This window comes from Prionailurus bengalensis, chromosome B3 (assembly GCF_016509475.1).
Source record: "Prionailurus bengalensis isolate Pbe53 chromosome B3, Fcat_Pben_1.1_paternal_pri, whole genome shotgun sequence".
Taxonomy (NCBI): domain Eukaryota; kingdom Metazoa; phylum Chordata; class Mammalia; order Carnivora; family Felidae; genus Prionailurus; species Prionailurus bengalensis.
In genome coordinates, this window is record NC_057355.1 from 110,025,606 (window position 1) to 110,040,934 (window position 15,329).

The window sequence follows — 15,329 nt, forward strand, 5'->3', positions numbered from 1 at the left end:
TTGTGTTCAGTGGGTGTGTATATAGAAATATTTTATTCATCCAACTGTCTCTCCAATTGAGGTTCTATTTTCATCTATAATTTAAAGATGACACAGAATACCAGCAAAGACGAAGATTAAAAATGATGCCAAACATGAGCAAGTTCTCATAATTTATAACTGGTAAAGGAAGAAATAAATTACAAGCACAACAGACTAAATTATTTGTTAGCACTTGTGGCTGCTTCTCGTACGCAGGCACTACATGGGTACTTTTCATCTTCCAGCCAAATAAGTAAGGTGGTTATCTCCAATGTGGATGTGAACACAGAAGAATGAAACCCAGTTCTCATGGTCTATATAAAGCCATGCTACTGGGCAACTCACCCATTGCCCTATATAAACAAGTCCTTCTTCTCATTCCTCGACTACACTATCAAATAATTGCTTAGTCCCTACCTCAGAGACCAGTGGCATATTGGTAAGAAAATGAAATACACTGAAGTAATTTCAACCTGGTACATAAAAAGAACACATTTAATATTCCTAGCAAGAGGCGTGGGTCACTCAGGATTTATTTTAGTCATACAATGCCTCCCTATCATTATTATAGAAAAATAATACTGCCTGCTACCTGACACGCAGGAAGTTTATGAATAATCATATCAGCTGACAATAATATGAATCTTGCATTGGAGCACTCTTAAACTATGCCAAAAGCCCTGACAAACTACATATGCACTTGAATGTTCTGAAATATGATCAGAGAAATATTAAAAAGTTCTCCTTTATTTGTAATGTTTCTAATAAACCCTTGAGTATTATTTTAATTTCTGATAAATGGAAGGAAAAATAAAATTGAAGCTTCAGATAAAGTCCACATTTTCAGAGAAAGCCTGTAGGCCAGCTAGAAAGGAGAAATGTTAATAATAATTCTGAATACTTCAAAATATTTTTTTGGGTAACAAATGAGCCAGACACGTGGCCATGACAATAGTCAAGTTCCCTTACCATGTTTATATATAGGTAGAAAGTCAGAATTTTCAGAAATTCGGAGCATGATGCTTTCCCAAAACAGGCTATAGAATAGTTCCTTACAAGGATAGACTACACAGTCCCTTTCAACAAACAGATTACTTAACAACCACAGAAAAAAAATATGTCACTTGTTTCTTGGGCAAGGCCTAGCTTATCCCGATCAGGGATTTTGTGTTCCTCAGAATTTTTTAAAAATGGCATTTGTTCTATAACCATAGAAAAAAACAATTAGTTGCATTTGTGAAACCAGAGTACATAGCTCTACTAATAAAAAAATTGTTGGGAAATAATTACTGACTTATAGAATCTTATTCTATCATTTTTGGTATAGGATATCTTGAATATATGTGTCTGAATTTTAAATAAGATATGATATGTAATGGTACTCCAAATCATTCAGACACAATTATCATGTAATATATTTAATATTATTAAATTAGTGTCAGGACCTGCAAGTTCATTGTGTACTACATTCTGCCTGTATCCTTTACCAGCAGGGAGTTAATTTTCTCCTGAAGCAGTTAGATCACTGCAATTTAAAATACTTTAAGTCACCTGTCATACCTCTCCCCAAGCCTTCAATTAGCCAAACTAAATATTCATATTTCCTTTAATTATCCACCATATAACAAGATTCCCAGAACTTCATGCCGTCATGGTTACTTTCTGGTAAGAGTGCTGTCATTTGATAGTATTTCTTTTAAAATATCCAGCTAGATGTTATGCTAAGTGAAATAAGCCATACAGAGAAAGACAGATACCATATGTGTTCACTCTTATGTGGATCCTGAGAAACTTAACAGGAACCCATGGGGGAGGGGAAGGAAAAAAAAAGAGGTTAGAGTGGGAGAGAGCCAAAGCATAAGAGACTCTTAAAAACTGAGAACAAACTAAGGGTTGATGGGGGGTGGGAGGGAGGGGAGGGTGGGTGATGGGTATTGAGGAGGGCACCTGTTGGGAGGAGAACTGGGTGTTGTATGGAAACCAATTTGACAATAAATTTCATATATTTAAAAAATAAATAAATTTTAAAAAATAAAATAAAATATCCAGCTAGAATTACTAGCATAATATTTTATCTATGATCTGATGAATATGGACTGGAATGATTATTACCTCTCTAGTAAAGACAAGAGTGCTTTTATAATGCATGTTAAGACCAATTCAGTTTCATTTTAATATGTTCACATGTATGTATTTACATGATATGTTTAACATAGCACATTTGTCTGCAGAGATTTTCTTGGAAGGCTGATGTCTTCTCTCCCTTTTTTTTAAAATCTTTTTTTGAAGTAGGCTCCACGTCCGGCACACAGCCCAACACAGGGCTTGAACTCAAGACTCTGAGATCAAGACCTGAGCTGAGATCAAGAGTCAGATGCTTAACCAACTGTGCCATTGTCATAGGAACCTCTGGGAGTATTTGAATATTGAACCAAGGAAATGATGCCAGGTATGAAAATGTCATCGCTGTTTTTCACATTTAGGAATACAAAGAAAAATATGTAGACATGCTTTTCTAAATTAAAAAATAACATATAGAAGTAAATTGACTAAAAAGGACATTATTTTAACTTATAGGAAAAAATATATTGCCCGCCATATTTGGAAGAAGTAGAGTACTTCTTTGATAGATTTGGTTAAAAAAATGATCCAAGAGATGAAAATATTCAAATCTCAATTTTTTTAAATTCTAAAGGCATATTTCTGCCTGAATGTTTTGCATAATTCTGCCAGAACTTTTCATATAATGATATCTTCCTACTGATACTTTATGCTTATTATAAAACACATGAAACAAGAAATGAAGACCAAAGAGCTTTTTTCTACTGTTCTTTTTCAAATTGCATGTTAGAAAAAAAAAAGTGAGACAGTGAGAAATAAAAAATGATAAGGTTTTAAGCTTTATCATCCTTTCTATTTTTTCCCATAATCTCCTTTTTCCTTTTTAAATCCTCACTTATTCCACCCATTTCTCAGTCTTTTAAGTGCACAGAATGTTAGCGAGCAGCACAGCCCAGAGGATGGATTTTGGTTATTAAAATTAAAAAGAATCTAAAGCAATTGTAACAATTAGGTGTCAACAAAATATTTTCAATCAAATAAAATTAATCTAGGTACTGTTCCGTATAGAATATCTTGCCTAAGGCAACCTTTCCTGATAGAAATACTACAATCTCCATGTAAGTCCTGACTTTAATGCCACAATTTGTATTAGAGAAAACATTATTCACATAAGCCAAGACTGGGTTAAATCACAGTGATTAATTTGCTTGTGGGGGTAAAGACTTAAAAAAAATCTATAAAACTACATATGTGGAAACGATAGAAGGAAATCTCAGTAATTGGGGCAAAGGTTCGTCTCTAATTAGCTGCAATGCATCATTAAGTTCTATTGTACTAGCAACTGAAAAAAAAACATCACTGTTTTAGAACAAATGAGAGAAGAGAAGCATTGGAACAAAGACATTTAACTTCATACATTTCAGTCTTTTCCAGTATATACTCATAGTTAAATCTGATAACAACCAACATTAATAAAATATCTGAAAGAGACCATCAACAAAACGTGAGACAAGAAACATATAGTAAGACAAAGTATTTGGCTCACTGAGGAACAGAAAGTTGAATGGAGGTCTCTAATGTCAAATACGGGATAACTGTTAAAACTCAGATGCTGTTTACTAAAGCTACAACCTCAACTCTGTTCATAGTTCTGAGATTGTGAATTACAGAATTTATTTGATTACTATCATCAATCTTTCCTTTCCTTTTTTTTCACCCTTGTATTTTAACAAGCTCAGTCAACTTCATTATTACTATCAAAAGAGCCTGCAATACAGATGAATATGTGATTAATAGAAGATAGATAGGTAGATAGATAGGAAGAAAGCTTTATTATGAAAGCCATATAAACTCACTGGCTGCTCTGCTGAAAGTATACTGCAATACAATATCTACTGTTATCTGCAATACAATATCTGCAATACAATATTTACTGTATCCTATACAATAACCCAGGTAGGACATAATGGTGACTTGGACCAGAGATGGAGGGGGTTAGAAGTAGAGGTGGAGCTAGCAGGATTTGGTGGAGGTTTTAATACGGGGACGTTTGTCTAAGCAACTGAGGAGTGGAGTTTCCATTAATTACATTAGGGAAGAATGTTCAGTGGAGCAGGTTTATGGGAGATGATGAGAAGTTCAGTTCTGGATCGTCTCACCGGATGTGAGTAGGCAGTTGGATAGGAGAGTCCATAGTTCCAGAACAGGTCCAAGACGAGTATATAGATTTGGGAAGGGTTAACACACATTTTAAAGTCATAAGATTGCAAGATATCACTGAAGAAGAGAATATGGATAGGAAAGAGAAGAGGCACAAGGACTGAGCTCTAGAATATCCCCCTAACTTAAGATATTATTTTAATCAAACTGCTTTCAAGAAATACCATACCATACCAGAGCACCTGGGTGGGTCAGTCAGTTAAGCAACTGACTCTTGATTTCAGCTCAGATCATAATCTCGTGATTTGTGGGTTTGAACCACACTGGGCTCTGAGATGACAGCATGGAGCCTGCTTGGCATGCTCTCTCTCTCTCTCTCTCTCTCTCTCTCTCTCTCCCCATCCCCCACCCTCACTCGGGCTCTCTCTTTCTCTCTCTCTCTCAAAAATAAATAAACAAAAAAGGAAATGCTATACCAAATTACATATAAACCAGAATTATATGATAGTGTCAGTCACTACAGCATTTGCCAAGAGTGGCCATTATTTTTGTCAATTTGAAATATTAAAAATGGTCTCTTGCTGTTTCAGTATTTATTACAAGTTAAAATAATATTTTTGTGTGTTTATTAATAATTTGTATTTTTGTATATTTATATAAACTATGTACTCAGCTAATTTTTCTCCTCAGGCATCTTAATTCTTATTGATTTACAAAATCATTTTACATATTAAAGTAATTAACCTTTCATTTGTGATATTTGTTCCAAATATTCTATCTTATTTTCATTTTCATGGTCTTTGGTGTGAAAGATTTTATATTTTCTAGCCAAATCTATTCACCAGTTACTTTGTTATGTATTCCATTGCTTTAATATGTACAAAGATAAATTAAACATGTTCACATAGTTTCTTTTTACTAGTTTATGGTTTCTTATTTTTTGCATTTAACTCAGTCCATCTGATATTTATGTTAGGCCATATGGGAAACCCTCATTAAATATTTTCTTAGATCTTTAGCTCATTTTATAATTACACTAAATAATATATCAATTCCTTCTTTGTGATATGTCCTTTAACTTACATTCAGTTCTTATCCATAGTAAACTCTAGTTCTGAGATATTTATTCCCATTTTTTGCTTTGGCTACTAATTCTTGTGTCTATATGTGGATACTTTATTATCATATTTTAAAATTATATGTTATATATACTATTTATTTGTCAAATTACTGAATGCCTACCTAACAGGCATGTGGGTTTTCTGCTGTGGTTGTTAGTTTCTCTACTAAACCAAAGTAGAATGACATTTTTTTTTTCTTTTGGTTCAGTATAGGATATGGTGTGGTAAGAATGCATTATTTATTTATTTACTTATTTATTTATTTATTTTTACATTTATTTATTTTTGAGAGAGTGAGACAGAGCACAAGCAGGGGGAGGGGCAGAGAGAGAAAGGGACACAGAATCCGAGCTCCAGGCTCCAAGCAAGCATTCAGCACAGAGCCCAACGTGGGGCCCGAACCCATGAACTGCAAGATCATGACCCTAGCCGAAGTCGGACGCCCAACCGACTGAGCCACCCAGGAGCCCCAGGAATACATTGTTTTAAAGTTTTTATTTAAATTCCAGTTAGTTCCCATGCAGTGTAACATTAGTTTCAGATGTATAATATAGTGATTCATCACTTCCATGCAACACCTGATGCTCATCACAAGTGCACTCCTTCATTCCCACCACCTGTTTCACCCATCCCCTTTGGTAACCATCAGTTTGTTCTCAGGGATAAGAGTCTGTTTCTGTAAGGATACATTTTAAAATTCAGCCTCGTTGACTCTGCAATTAGTGAGAATCTCATATACCTCCTTCCCAGGCCCAGACTTTAGCATATATCCCTTTATTTATAGTTCTGTCACGGCTTACCTCTCATGTCTTTGGGCGGGGATTTTCTTAATAGGCTGGGAGAAATCAATACAGGCATGGAGAGTTCGCTGCCACATCAAATTAAACTTTAGATATGTTTTATACATGCATAACAAAGCTTTCGTATTTGCCACAGTTATTTAACTCTGCTTCTCCCATTAGTCAAAAACTACTCTTTCTGGCTTCCCATTCAGTTAGAGGCATGATTTTTTCTTTTTTCTTTTTTTTTTAATGTTTATGTTGAGAGAGATAGTGCGCTCACACAAGTGGGGGAGGAGAGGGAGAGAGAGAATCTCAAGAAGGCTCTGCACTGTCAGCACAGAGCCTGACACAGGGCTAGATCCCACAAACCATGAGCCAAAGTCAAGAATCAGATGCTTAACCAACTGAGCCACCCAGGCGCCCCCATGATTTTTTCTTATCCAAAAGCTAACCCACTTTAATACTTTGACTTATTTCTTTAAGAATCTTTTCATTTGAACTAAAGGTTTATTTTACCTTTAATATTAGCTTCCCAATCTTTTTTTCCCTATTATTCTCCTCTCTTTGGATACTCTACTAATCAGAAGTACATTTCTGTTGCCACAAATGATGAACAGGCAAACCAAACAAAAAGAAAGTGGTAAATAATAGGAACCCAGAAATTGTTTCCTCCTGCATGGTATGTCCACTTTCAGACATTCCCCATGCCATTGCACTATACCCCAACTCCATCAAGAAGCAGACAGGTAAGCAAGTCCTTAAAGTTTGTGAGAATCTATTCAGCTCCCTTCCTGAACTAACCCAGCATCTGGGACTCAAAAATCTGCCCCTTCCTAGATCTGGGCTTAAGGTATAGGTCAGTCTCTTTTCAAATGTAAAAGGCCATTATTCCATCATCTTACTGATGTTTTCTGCCAGCTGCCATGTGACTCCACTGAATTTTCTGAAAAGAAAAGCTTCTGACTGAGATGGTGATTGACAAGGTAGACGGTTGTCTCTTGATCTCAGTTTCACTGAATGTGGACCTCCAAGGACATCATGTTTCTGATGTCCTAAACACTGACCCTCACCTGTGTTCCTGAGAAAGACTTTCTTCCTTTGGACACCCTCCTTTTAACCACATATTGTCTGGCTTGGGCATACATTAATCAAATTCCACAGAAGGTGGTTTATCTTTTTCCTGTTTGTGGTCATACCTTCCACTTTAATGGCTGTTTGACTAGAAAATTAATACTGCATCTTGTTGGAAGGAAGAAATCTCACCCTCTTTCATGATTCCTCACAAAATTACCCCCAAGTATCTCATCTGCACTCCCTCTGAAGGCTTCCCTCCCTCAACACTTCCATGTCTGGTCCCTAAATATCCCCTCAACCATCTGCTCCTAACAACAGCTGCTCTGACTTAGAACTACCTAAATGAAACTCCTCTGACTGAACATTGCTTGGTTCATTTGCTCTTTCCCTTTGACATTGAAAGGTGCTTACTGAGCAGATCTTAAATAAAAACTCCAAGTCAACATCATATGATGAAAAGAACAAATCAAATTTGTGGGAAATGGCAAGGAAGGTAATGTACTATCTGATTAGCATGTCAAAAATTCAGTACCTAAAAATAATGGTCTCCACTGATTCTTATAAAGTAAAACAGTTCAAGATCAGTTTTTCTAAAACTTGTGTTCAAGCCCTACTACCCATTCCCCATATTTGATGTGAATCAGCTGGGTGCGGGAAATCAGGATTTATTTTTTTTATTTGTTTTTTTTTTAAGGAGGACTTTGGGTCCTTCTTTGCCCCTGGTAGGAAATATATGGGAAGAATTAGAAGAGGTTTCATGAAGAGACAAATGAGAAATAAGAAAACAGAGATGTCAGATGAATGAGGTGGTATCCACTTTACAGATTTGTGTAAGGAGAAGAGGAAAATAAATAATTGTAAGTTGCTTTGTAAATATGTGTGAGAAAAGGGAGAGATTTAAGTAGAGGACAGCATAGAAGACATAGAACTTTTTAGTTTATAAGCAAAACTGTTGCTTTCTAAGTTTTAGATGGGCAAAATGTCAAAGGAGAAATTAAAAATAAAATCAACCCGAAGAGACGGCAGCACTGTTAATTCTAGAGGAATGCAGCAAATTACTCTGAGTCGTAACAAGTGTTTTAGGGAAATGGAGTAATTAGTTGTTTACAGAAACCATAATTTCTACACTGATGATTAATGGTTGAGTGCTTTTCACCTTCTCAGCACTCAATAGATACTATGATTGACTGATATGTCACTTAGGAAGCAGTATACAGTGGGAAAGCTATAGGCATCAGAAGATCCCATTGAAATGGAAAATAAATAACAACAATAATAATAACACATACCTTCTCTGTGTCAATGCCTTTTGACATGGACCATGTTGAGACGATATAATCCATGACTCGTTCACTAAGGCCTTTGGGGACCTGATACAGTTTCAGAAAGTCCCGTACATTATTCAGCATCTCATGGTATCGGTTGGTGTTGGCATACATTTGCTGGAAAATTGTGGTAACGTTTCCAAAAATGGTTGCATAAAGAAGAGCTGAAAGAGAAGAAATAATGAAAATAAAACAAATATCCCAAGTAAAAATAAATATGAATATTGGCCAAGTCAATGAATCATTTGACAGCGATGTCTTTACAAACTTTTTGAGATTAACTCATGTTAAGCCCTGAGAAGAGTACCTGGAATTAGGTATTCATTCAGGAAATGTTCTTCAGTATGACAAACATGGCTTTATGAGCATGTGCTATCCTAGTTAACATGGCAAAACATGAGAGTGGCTAATGAATTTTGTAAAGAATTAGATGATCCAACGTTAAAATTTGCCTAAGGAATTCTAGCCTTATGACTAAAGATATCCGGCAGCCTTGTCCTCCTGAATGAAGCCTAATCAATTTAAGTTTTCCAGGGATTGATGATCCAGTTTAGAAATGTATGCTCTTTATCATTGCTTGCTTCTTTCAGCTTCTGTAATACTTCCCTGCTTGTAAATATTTTTAACAGAACATCAGAAATATAAGGAGTGAAGACAAATCAAAGAATTCTACTTTTTAAAGGAGGTTCTGGAGAGAAACAGGATTAGAATTAACTGCTAAATTAAAATTTTGGAATTGCCTGAAAATTCCAGTTATTAAACTCATGTTTAATCCTAGCATTGCAAGTTTTTTTATTCCATCGTTTTAATTAAGAGAAAGGCCAACTTGCAAACCACTGTTATTTACCTGGAGGGCCCTATGAATGCAATACAGTTTTTTAATTCCCCTGACTGCTATGCCCTCCCTCAACCCATAATTCACCAACTCTTCTCTCTCCAGATGCGGTCAGGCTACTAATATTAACCTCATCTTTAAAAGCAGTTGAAGTCAGCCCAAATTCAACATACCTCCAATCTAACCCTACCCTACCCTATCCTGTCTCTTTGGTTCCAGTCCTTGATTGACAGTACGCTCTTTTGAAAAGGGACAGTACTTTATTCCCCTTAATATTCATAAACACAATGTTTAGCAACCACATATGTTCCATAAGCAATTCACAAATAAGCGGAGTTTCAGACAATGGTCACTTCCATTCTATATCCTCAAAACCATTTGAAAAATGACTCCTCCAAACAAAGTATGGTCTGTTTCATTTTGCAATTTCATCAGCCAAATCCCATCTGAAGAAAGTGGTATAAAATCAAGCTAGTGAAGCAACTTCAAAACCTTAATCTATTTTTAGAAAATCATTTGGTTTTTTTAAGAACAGTTGTTTGAGTACAACAAATTATAATTTTACAACAGAAAGCCATGATTTTATAAGCATTTACTCAGTTGTTTCTTTCTTTGCTGTCATTTAGAGATTTTGATACCAGTACAGAACAATTTTTTTTAATTTTTTTAACATTTATTCATTTTTGAGAGTGAAAGAGACAGAGCATGAGCGGGGGAGGGGCAGAGAGAGAGGGAGACACAGAATCTGAAGCAGGGTCCAAGCTCCAAGCTGTCAGTACAGAGCAAGACGCAGGGCTTGAACTCATGGAGTGCGAGATCATGACCTGAGCTCAAGTTGGACGCTTTACTGACTGAGCCACCCAGGCGCCCCAGTACAAAACAATTTTTAAGGCAGAAGATGTTTTGTTAAAACTTAATAGAAACAATATAGTGCTGACATGTCTCAACTGGGTATTTATTTATTAATTTACTTGTTCATTCATTCATTCATTCATTCCCAGTAGAGTTAACATACAGCGTTACATTTGTTTCAGGTATACAGTATAGTGATTTGGCAATTCTATATATTACTCAGTACTCATCATAAGTGTACTTCATCCCCTTCACCCATTTTATCCATCCTCGCACCCACCTCTGGTAACCTCTGGTAACCATCATCTTGTTCACTATAGTTAAGAGTCTGTTTCTTCGGTTACCTCTCTCTCCCCCGCCCCTTTGCTTGTTTGTTTTGTTTCTTAAATTCCACATATGAGTGAGATCATATGGTATTTGTCTTTCTCCAACTGACTTATTTCATTCAGCATTATATTATCTAGCTCTATCCATGTTGTTGCCAATGGCAAGATGGTCTTTAAATCTTTGAATATTTATATTTAAAAACCAAAACAAAAAAATAGGTTATCACATATTTAACATCTGTATTTTGTCATTGTTGGTATTAGGAAAGACAAATACAGAAATAACGTGAACAAATTAGGGTAGATGAATCATGTAACGAACATGGAAGTTTTTCATTTTCAGAAAAGAGAAATAAAGAGAATTTATATTTTTAAAATAATGAGCATTTCAGAGGTTAATAAAATAATTCTACAATCATTTTTTTGAATAGTGTTTTGCTATTATAAGTTGTCAATAAATATCAGAGGACTACCTATTATTTTGACATGTTTGGCTTGTTTGGCTCCCTAGAATGTTTGCAATATGCTATATTTGCCAAAGTGTCTTTCTACTGCCTTTTAGTTTAACAAATTACCACACATTTCATCCTTTTGGGTACATTAAATATGCACACATTCTGCTCATATAAACATTTTAAGCACTAAAGCATGAATAAAACTGCCAAAGTATTAAAAGTGTACAGCATTAATAAATGAAGGATATAATCAACGTCCCATTAAGTTAAGCATATTACAAATATATCCACTTCTGCCCCCCATTTTCATGTGAGTGTGGTGGGTAGGACTAAACAAGGTCATAATTAAAGGTAAGACCTATTCAATTATATGTACTTATATTAAAATTTTTTTTACTTTGACATAAGTTGTAAAAATCATGCAGAAAGTTCACATGTACCCACATGCAGCTTCTCTTGATGACATCTTACACAACTAAAGTAATTTATCAAAACCAGGAAATTGAAAATGGTACAAAACAATTAACAAGACTGTAGACCTTATCCATGTTTCACTATTGTTTTACATGCACTCATTTTTTGGTGTATAATTTTATAAAATTTTATCACACATACAGGTCCTCTTCCTTAAAAATATTTTCAGCGTTTAGGACTAGCATACATTTCAAAACTAGAGTAACAACAAGTACGATATTTCATAGCAAGCAATAACACCACTTCCCACCACAGTCTGTGTTCCCAGGATAAATGGCACATCTGTGTGTGTGTTCGCCAAAATGTCCATTTTTAATAGCATTTATATTTGGCAGCAATGTGGCCATCATCAACTAATCTTATCTTTTTTTATTTTATTTTTTTAATGTTTATTTTTAAGAGAGAGAGCACAAGTGGGGGAGAGGCAGAGAGAGAGGGAGACAGAGAATCCAAAGCAGTCTCCAGGGTCTAGGCTGTCAGCACAGAGCCCTAGGTGGGGCTTGAACTCAGAACCGTGAGATCATGACCTGAGCCAAAGTCAGCAGCTGAACTAACTGACTGAGCCACCAAGGCACCCCAATATCTTTTTTATTCATTAGTACTTTTCCAGTCCCTTGGAGAACCTTTGGTCCTCCCTCTCATTCTCCCTTGATTAGGACACAACAGATCACTCCAAAAAGTTTGAATAACTCTGAATCTTCAAAATCTGTTTGGGTCTTAACTGGGTTGGGGTGGGGGAGGTGGAGCAGAATTTAATACCAGTGGGAATACCATTTTTGCTCCTATGGATTTCCCCTAATTTTCTTTTTTATAAATTGAAGTATAGTTGACACATGTTGCATTAGTTTCAGGTGTACAACACAGTGATTCTACAAGTCTATAAGTTATGCTTCACTCCATCTGTCAGCATTCAGTGCCATTACAATACCATTGACTATATTTCCTATGCTGTGCCTTTTATCCCCATGACTTATTCATTCCGAAACGGGAAGCCTATATCTCCCATTCCCCTTCACCCATTTTGCCTGTCCCTCTACCCTGTCCCCTTTGGCAATCATCAATTTGCTCTTCGTATTTATGGGTCTGTTTCTGCTGTTTGTTTGTTTGTTTGTTCATTTGTTTGTTTTCTGAGGTTCCACATATAAGTAAAACCATATGGTATCTACCTTTCTCTATCTATTTCACTTAGCATAATATCTTCTAAATCCATCGGTGCTACCACAAATGGTAAGATCTTATCCTTTCTTAGGGCTGAGTCATTTTTCATTATATATACATACACATCATCTTTTTTTCCAAATTTTGTAATGTTTATTCATTTTGGGGGAGCAGGGGAGGGGCAGAGAGAGAGGAGACACAGAATCTGAAGCAGGCTCCAGGCTCTGAACTGTCAGCACAGAGCTCAATGCAGGGCTTGAACCCACAAACCACGAGATCATGACCTGAGCTGAAGTCGGACACTTAACCGACTGGGCCACCAAGGGGCCCCAATACACATCATCTTTATACATTCATCTACAGATGGACAGTTGGGTTGCTTCCATATCTTGGCTATTGTAAATAATGCAATAAACATAGGGGAGCATTTACTTTTTGAATTAGTGTTTTCACTTTCTTTGGGTAAACACTCAGTAGTGGAATTATAGTCATAGGGTAATTCTGTTTTTAATTTTTTGAGGAACCTCCATACTGTTTTCCACCGTGGCTATACCAATTCCCACCAACAGTGCACAAGAGTTCCTTTTTCTCTACATCCTTTCCAACACTTGTTATTTCTTGTCTTTTTCATTCTAGTAAATGGGCACAAGTCTAAGGAGAGAGGCCCTGAGGTATAACACACAATAATGAGGTAAACAGATCTCAGTAAAAATTATCTTTCTGCTGCTAATTCCCAAAGTAAGACCTGTCTCCCGAATTATAGACATGCTTACCTTGTTGGATATCTAATAGCCATTCAAGTTAAACATACCCAAAAAAGAACTCTTAATTTACAACACCCTCTCTCCAACAACCAAATGTACCTTTATCTCAGAAATTTGTAAAGCCACAGCTAGTAGCTCGGACCAAAAGCTACAAAGTCATCCTTCAATTCACTCTTTGGTTCGTTTCCTATCCCTAATGCATCAGCAATTCCTGTTGGCTCTACCTTCAGAATATAGCCTCAGTTCAGTCACAGCTCACCACCTTTACCAGCACCCTTGCATACTCTTTGTGCTTTTCCACTAGCTAGCTGTGTTTCCATGGGCCAGTTACTTTCTGAGCTTCTATTTCTTCACTTACAGCTTTAAAATTACAATAGAATCTTCACAAAGGGGTTGTGTTAAATGAGATAATTCAAATGAAACAGTTTTCAAAAGAGAATCCAATAGGGAGTAAGCCTCCAAGAAATGTTATATTCCACCATCATCACCACCACTATCATCATCATCGTCTTCATCGTCGTCGTCATTGAAATAGCTAGCAAACAATTTTTCACACAGCAGAAAGAATAATCTTTTTTTTAAAAAAAGAATGAAATTATCTTGGGCCTCTCTACCTCAACCCTTTCCTATCACTCTTAGACTTAAATCCAACCTGGTGATGTCCCAAGGACACTATAATCAGAGCACTGCCTCCCTCCCCAATCCTAACTTCTACCAGCCTTCCCTCATTCCTTCTGTTCCAGTCATACTACCCCTCTTGCTGCTACTCTAATATCCAGTCATTAATGCATCAGCACCCTTTCACTAACTGTTCCTTCTACCTAGAACACTCTTCTCCAAGATCTTTACCTGATCCATTTTCTCTCCTCATTCAGGTCTCTGTTCAAAACCCAGCTCACCACAGAGGGCTTCTGTGATCACCTTTCTAAACATCGCCTTTCTCCAAGACCACTCTCCATTAACTTGCTACACCTGAGATCTTAATTTTATTTATCACCACTTTATTTTTATTTATTTACTTACTTGCTTATCTACTTACTTCTCTATCTTCCCCATTAGAAATGCAAATTCCATGAGTACAGGCATTGGTCTTGTCCTTTTTGCTTACTGCTATATTTCAGACCTTGTTCTTTGTACTCCCTACTATATTTCTAGAACACACACCAGGTTCTGGAACATCCTGAGTATTCAAATATTTTTTCTAGTATTTTCACACACCAAAAACCTAAGAAGCAATTTTTCAGAAACATCCTTCTTTCTAATCAAAGTCTTATTATTGGTGGTACAAAAACATGGAAGGAATACACATCATTAATGTGAGTAGAAGAATAAAATGTTTGGAAGTTAAGGTGACGTATGCTTTGGCTATATTAAGATAATAAATAAATTGGGAAGACCCATTATCATTCACCAAACATGAATTCCCATGGTTGGCCTGGCTAGTTTTATAGAGGCCTGTTATATAATTTTACCCTTTGAATGCAATGCGATATAATCAACTCACCTACTTTACTAATAATAGTTAGGCTAATTTATTAACATTTGATAAACCTCTTTTTACATGCACTCCTGTAGCCTTTTAGGCTTAGGACAACTTTAGACAAGCTACTTTTGCAAGCTTATCATATTTAAAGTCTTGGTAATTCTGGCATACAGATCTGTAAATGCCCTACCTAAAAGTCTTTTATTTTCTAATTCACACAAAGGGATTATTTTGAAGATAATGATGGTAGATTAAAGATAGCCACAAACCTCTGACACCTCTTCTATTCACAGACAGGGTCTATATCCCTTCCCTTTGAATCTAGGTATCGAATATGGTTACTGTACTCATATGCCATTAGCTGGGCCCAGGCCTTAGGAAACTGGAAACCTCTGATTTCTTGCTTTTTCAACATCTGCCCTTGGAATGTAGTTTCCA

General features: G+C 36.1%; 1 protein-coding gene across 1 annotated transcript in view; it reads right to left on the reverse strand.

The window, feature by feature from the left end:
* Positions 1–15,329, reverse strand: part of KCNH5 (potassium voltage-gated channel subfamily H member 5) — a 309,803-nt gene that overhangs the window by 102,715 nt on the left and 191,759 nt on the right. Inside the window, exon 8 of the mRNA XM_043556311.1 lies at positions 8,509–8,708. Coding sequence (XP_043412246.1) covers positions 8,509–8,708 — 200 coding nt within the window. The remainder of the gene's footprint in view (positions 1–8,508; positions 8,709–15,329) is intronic.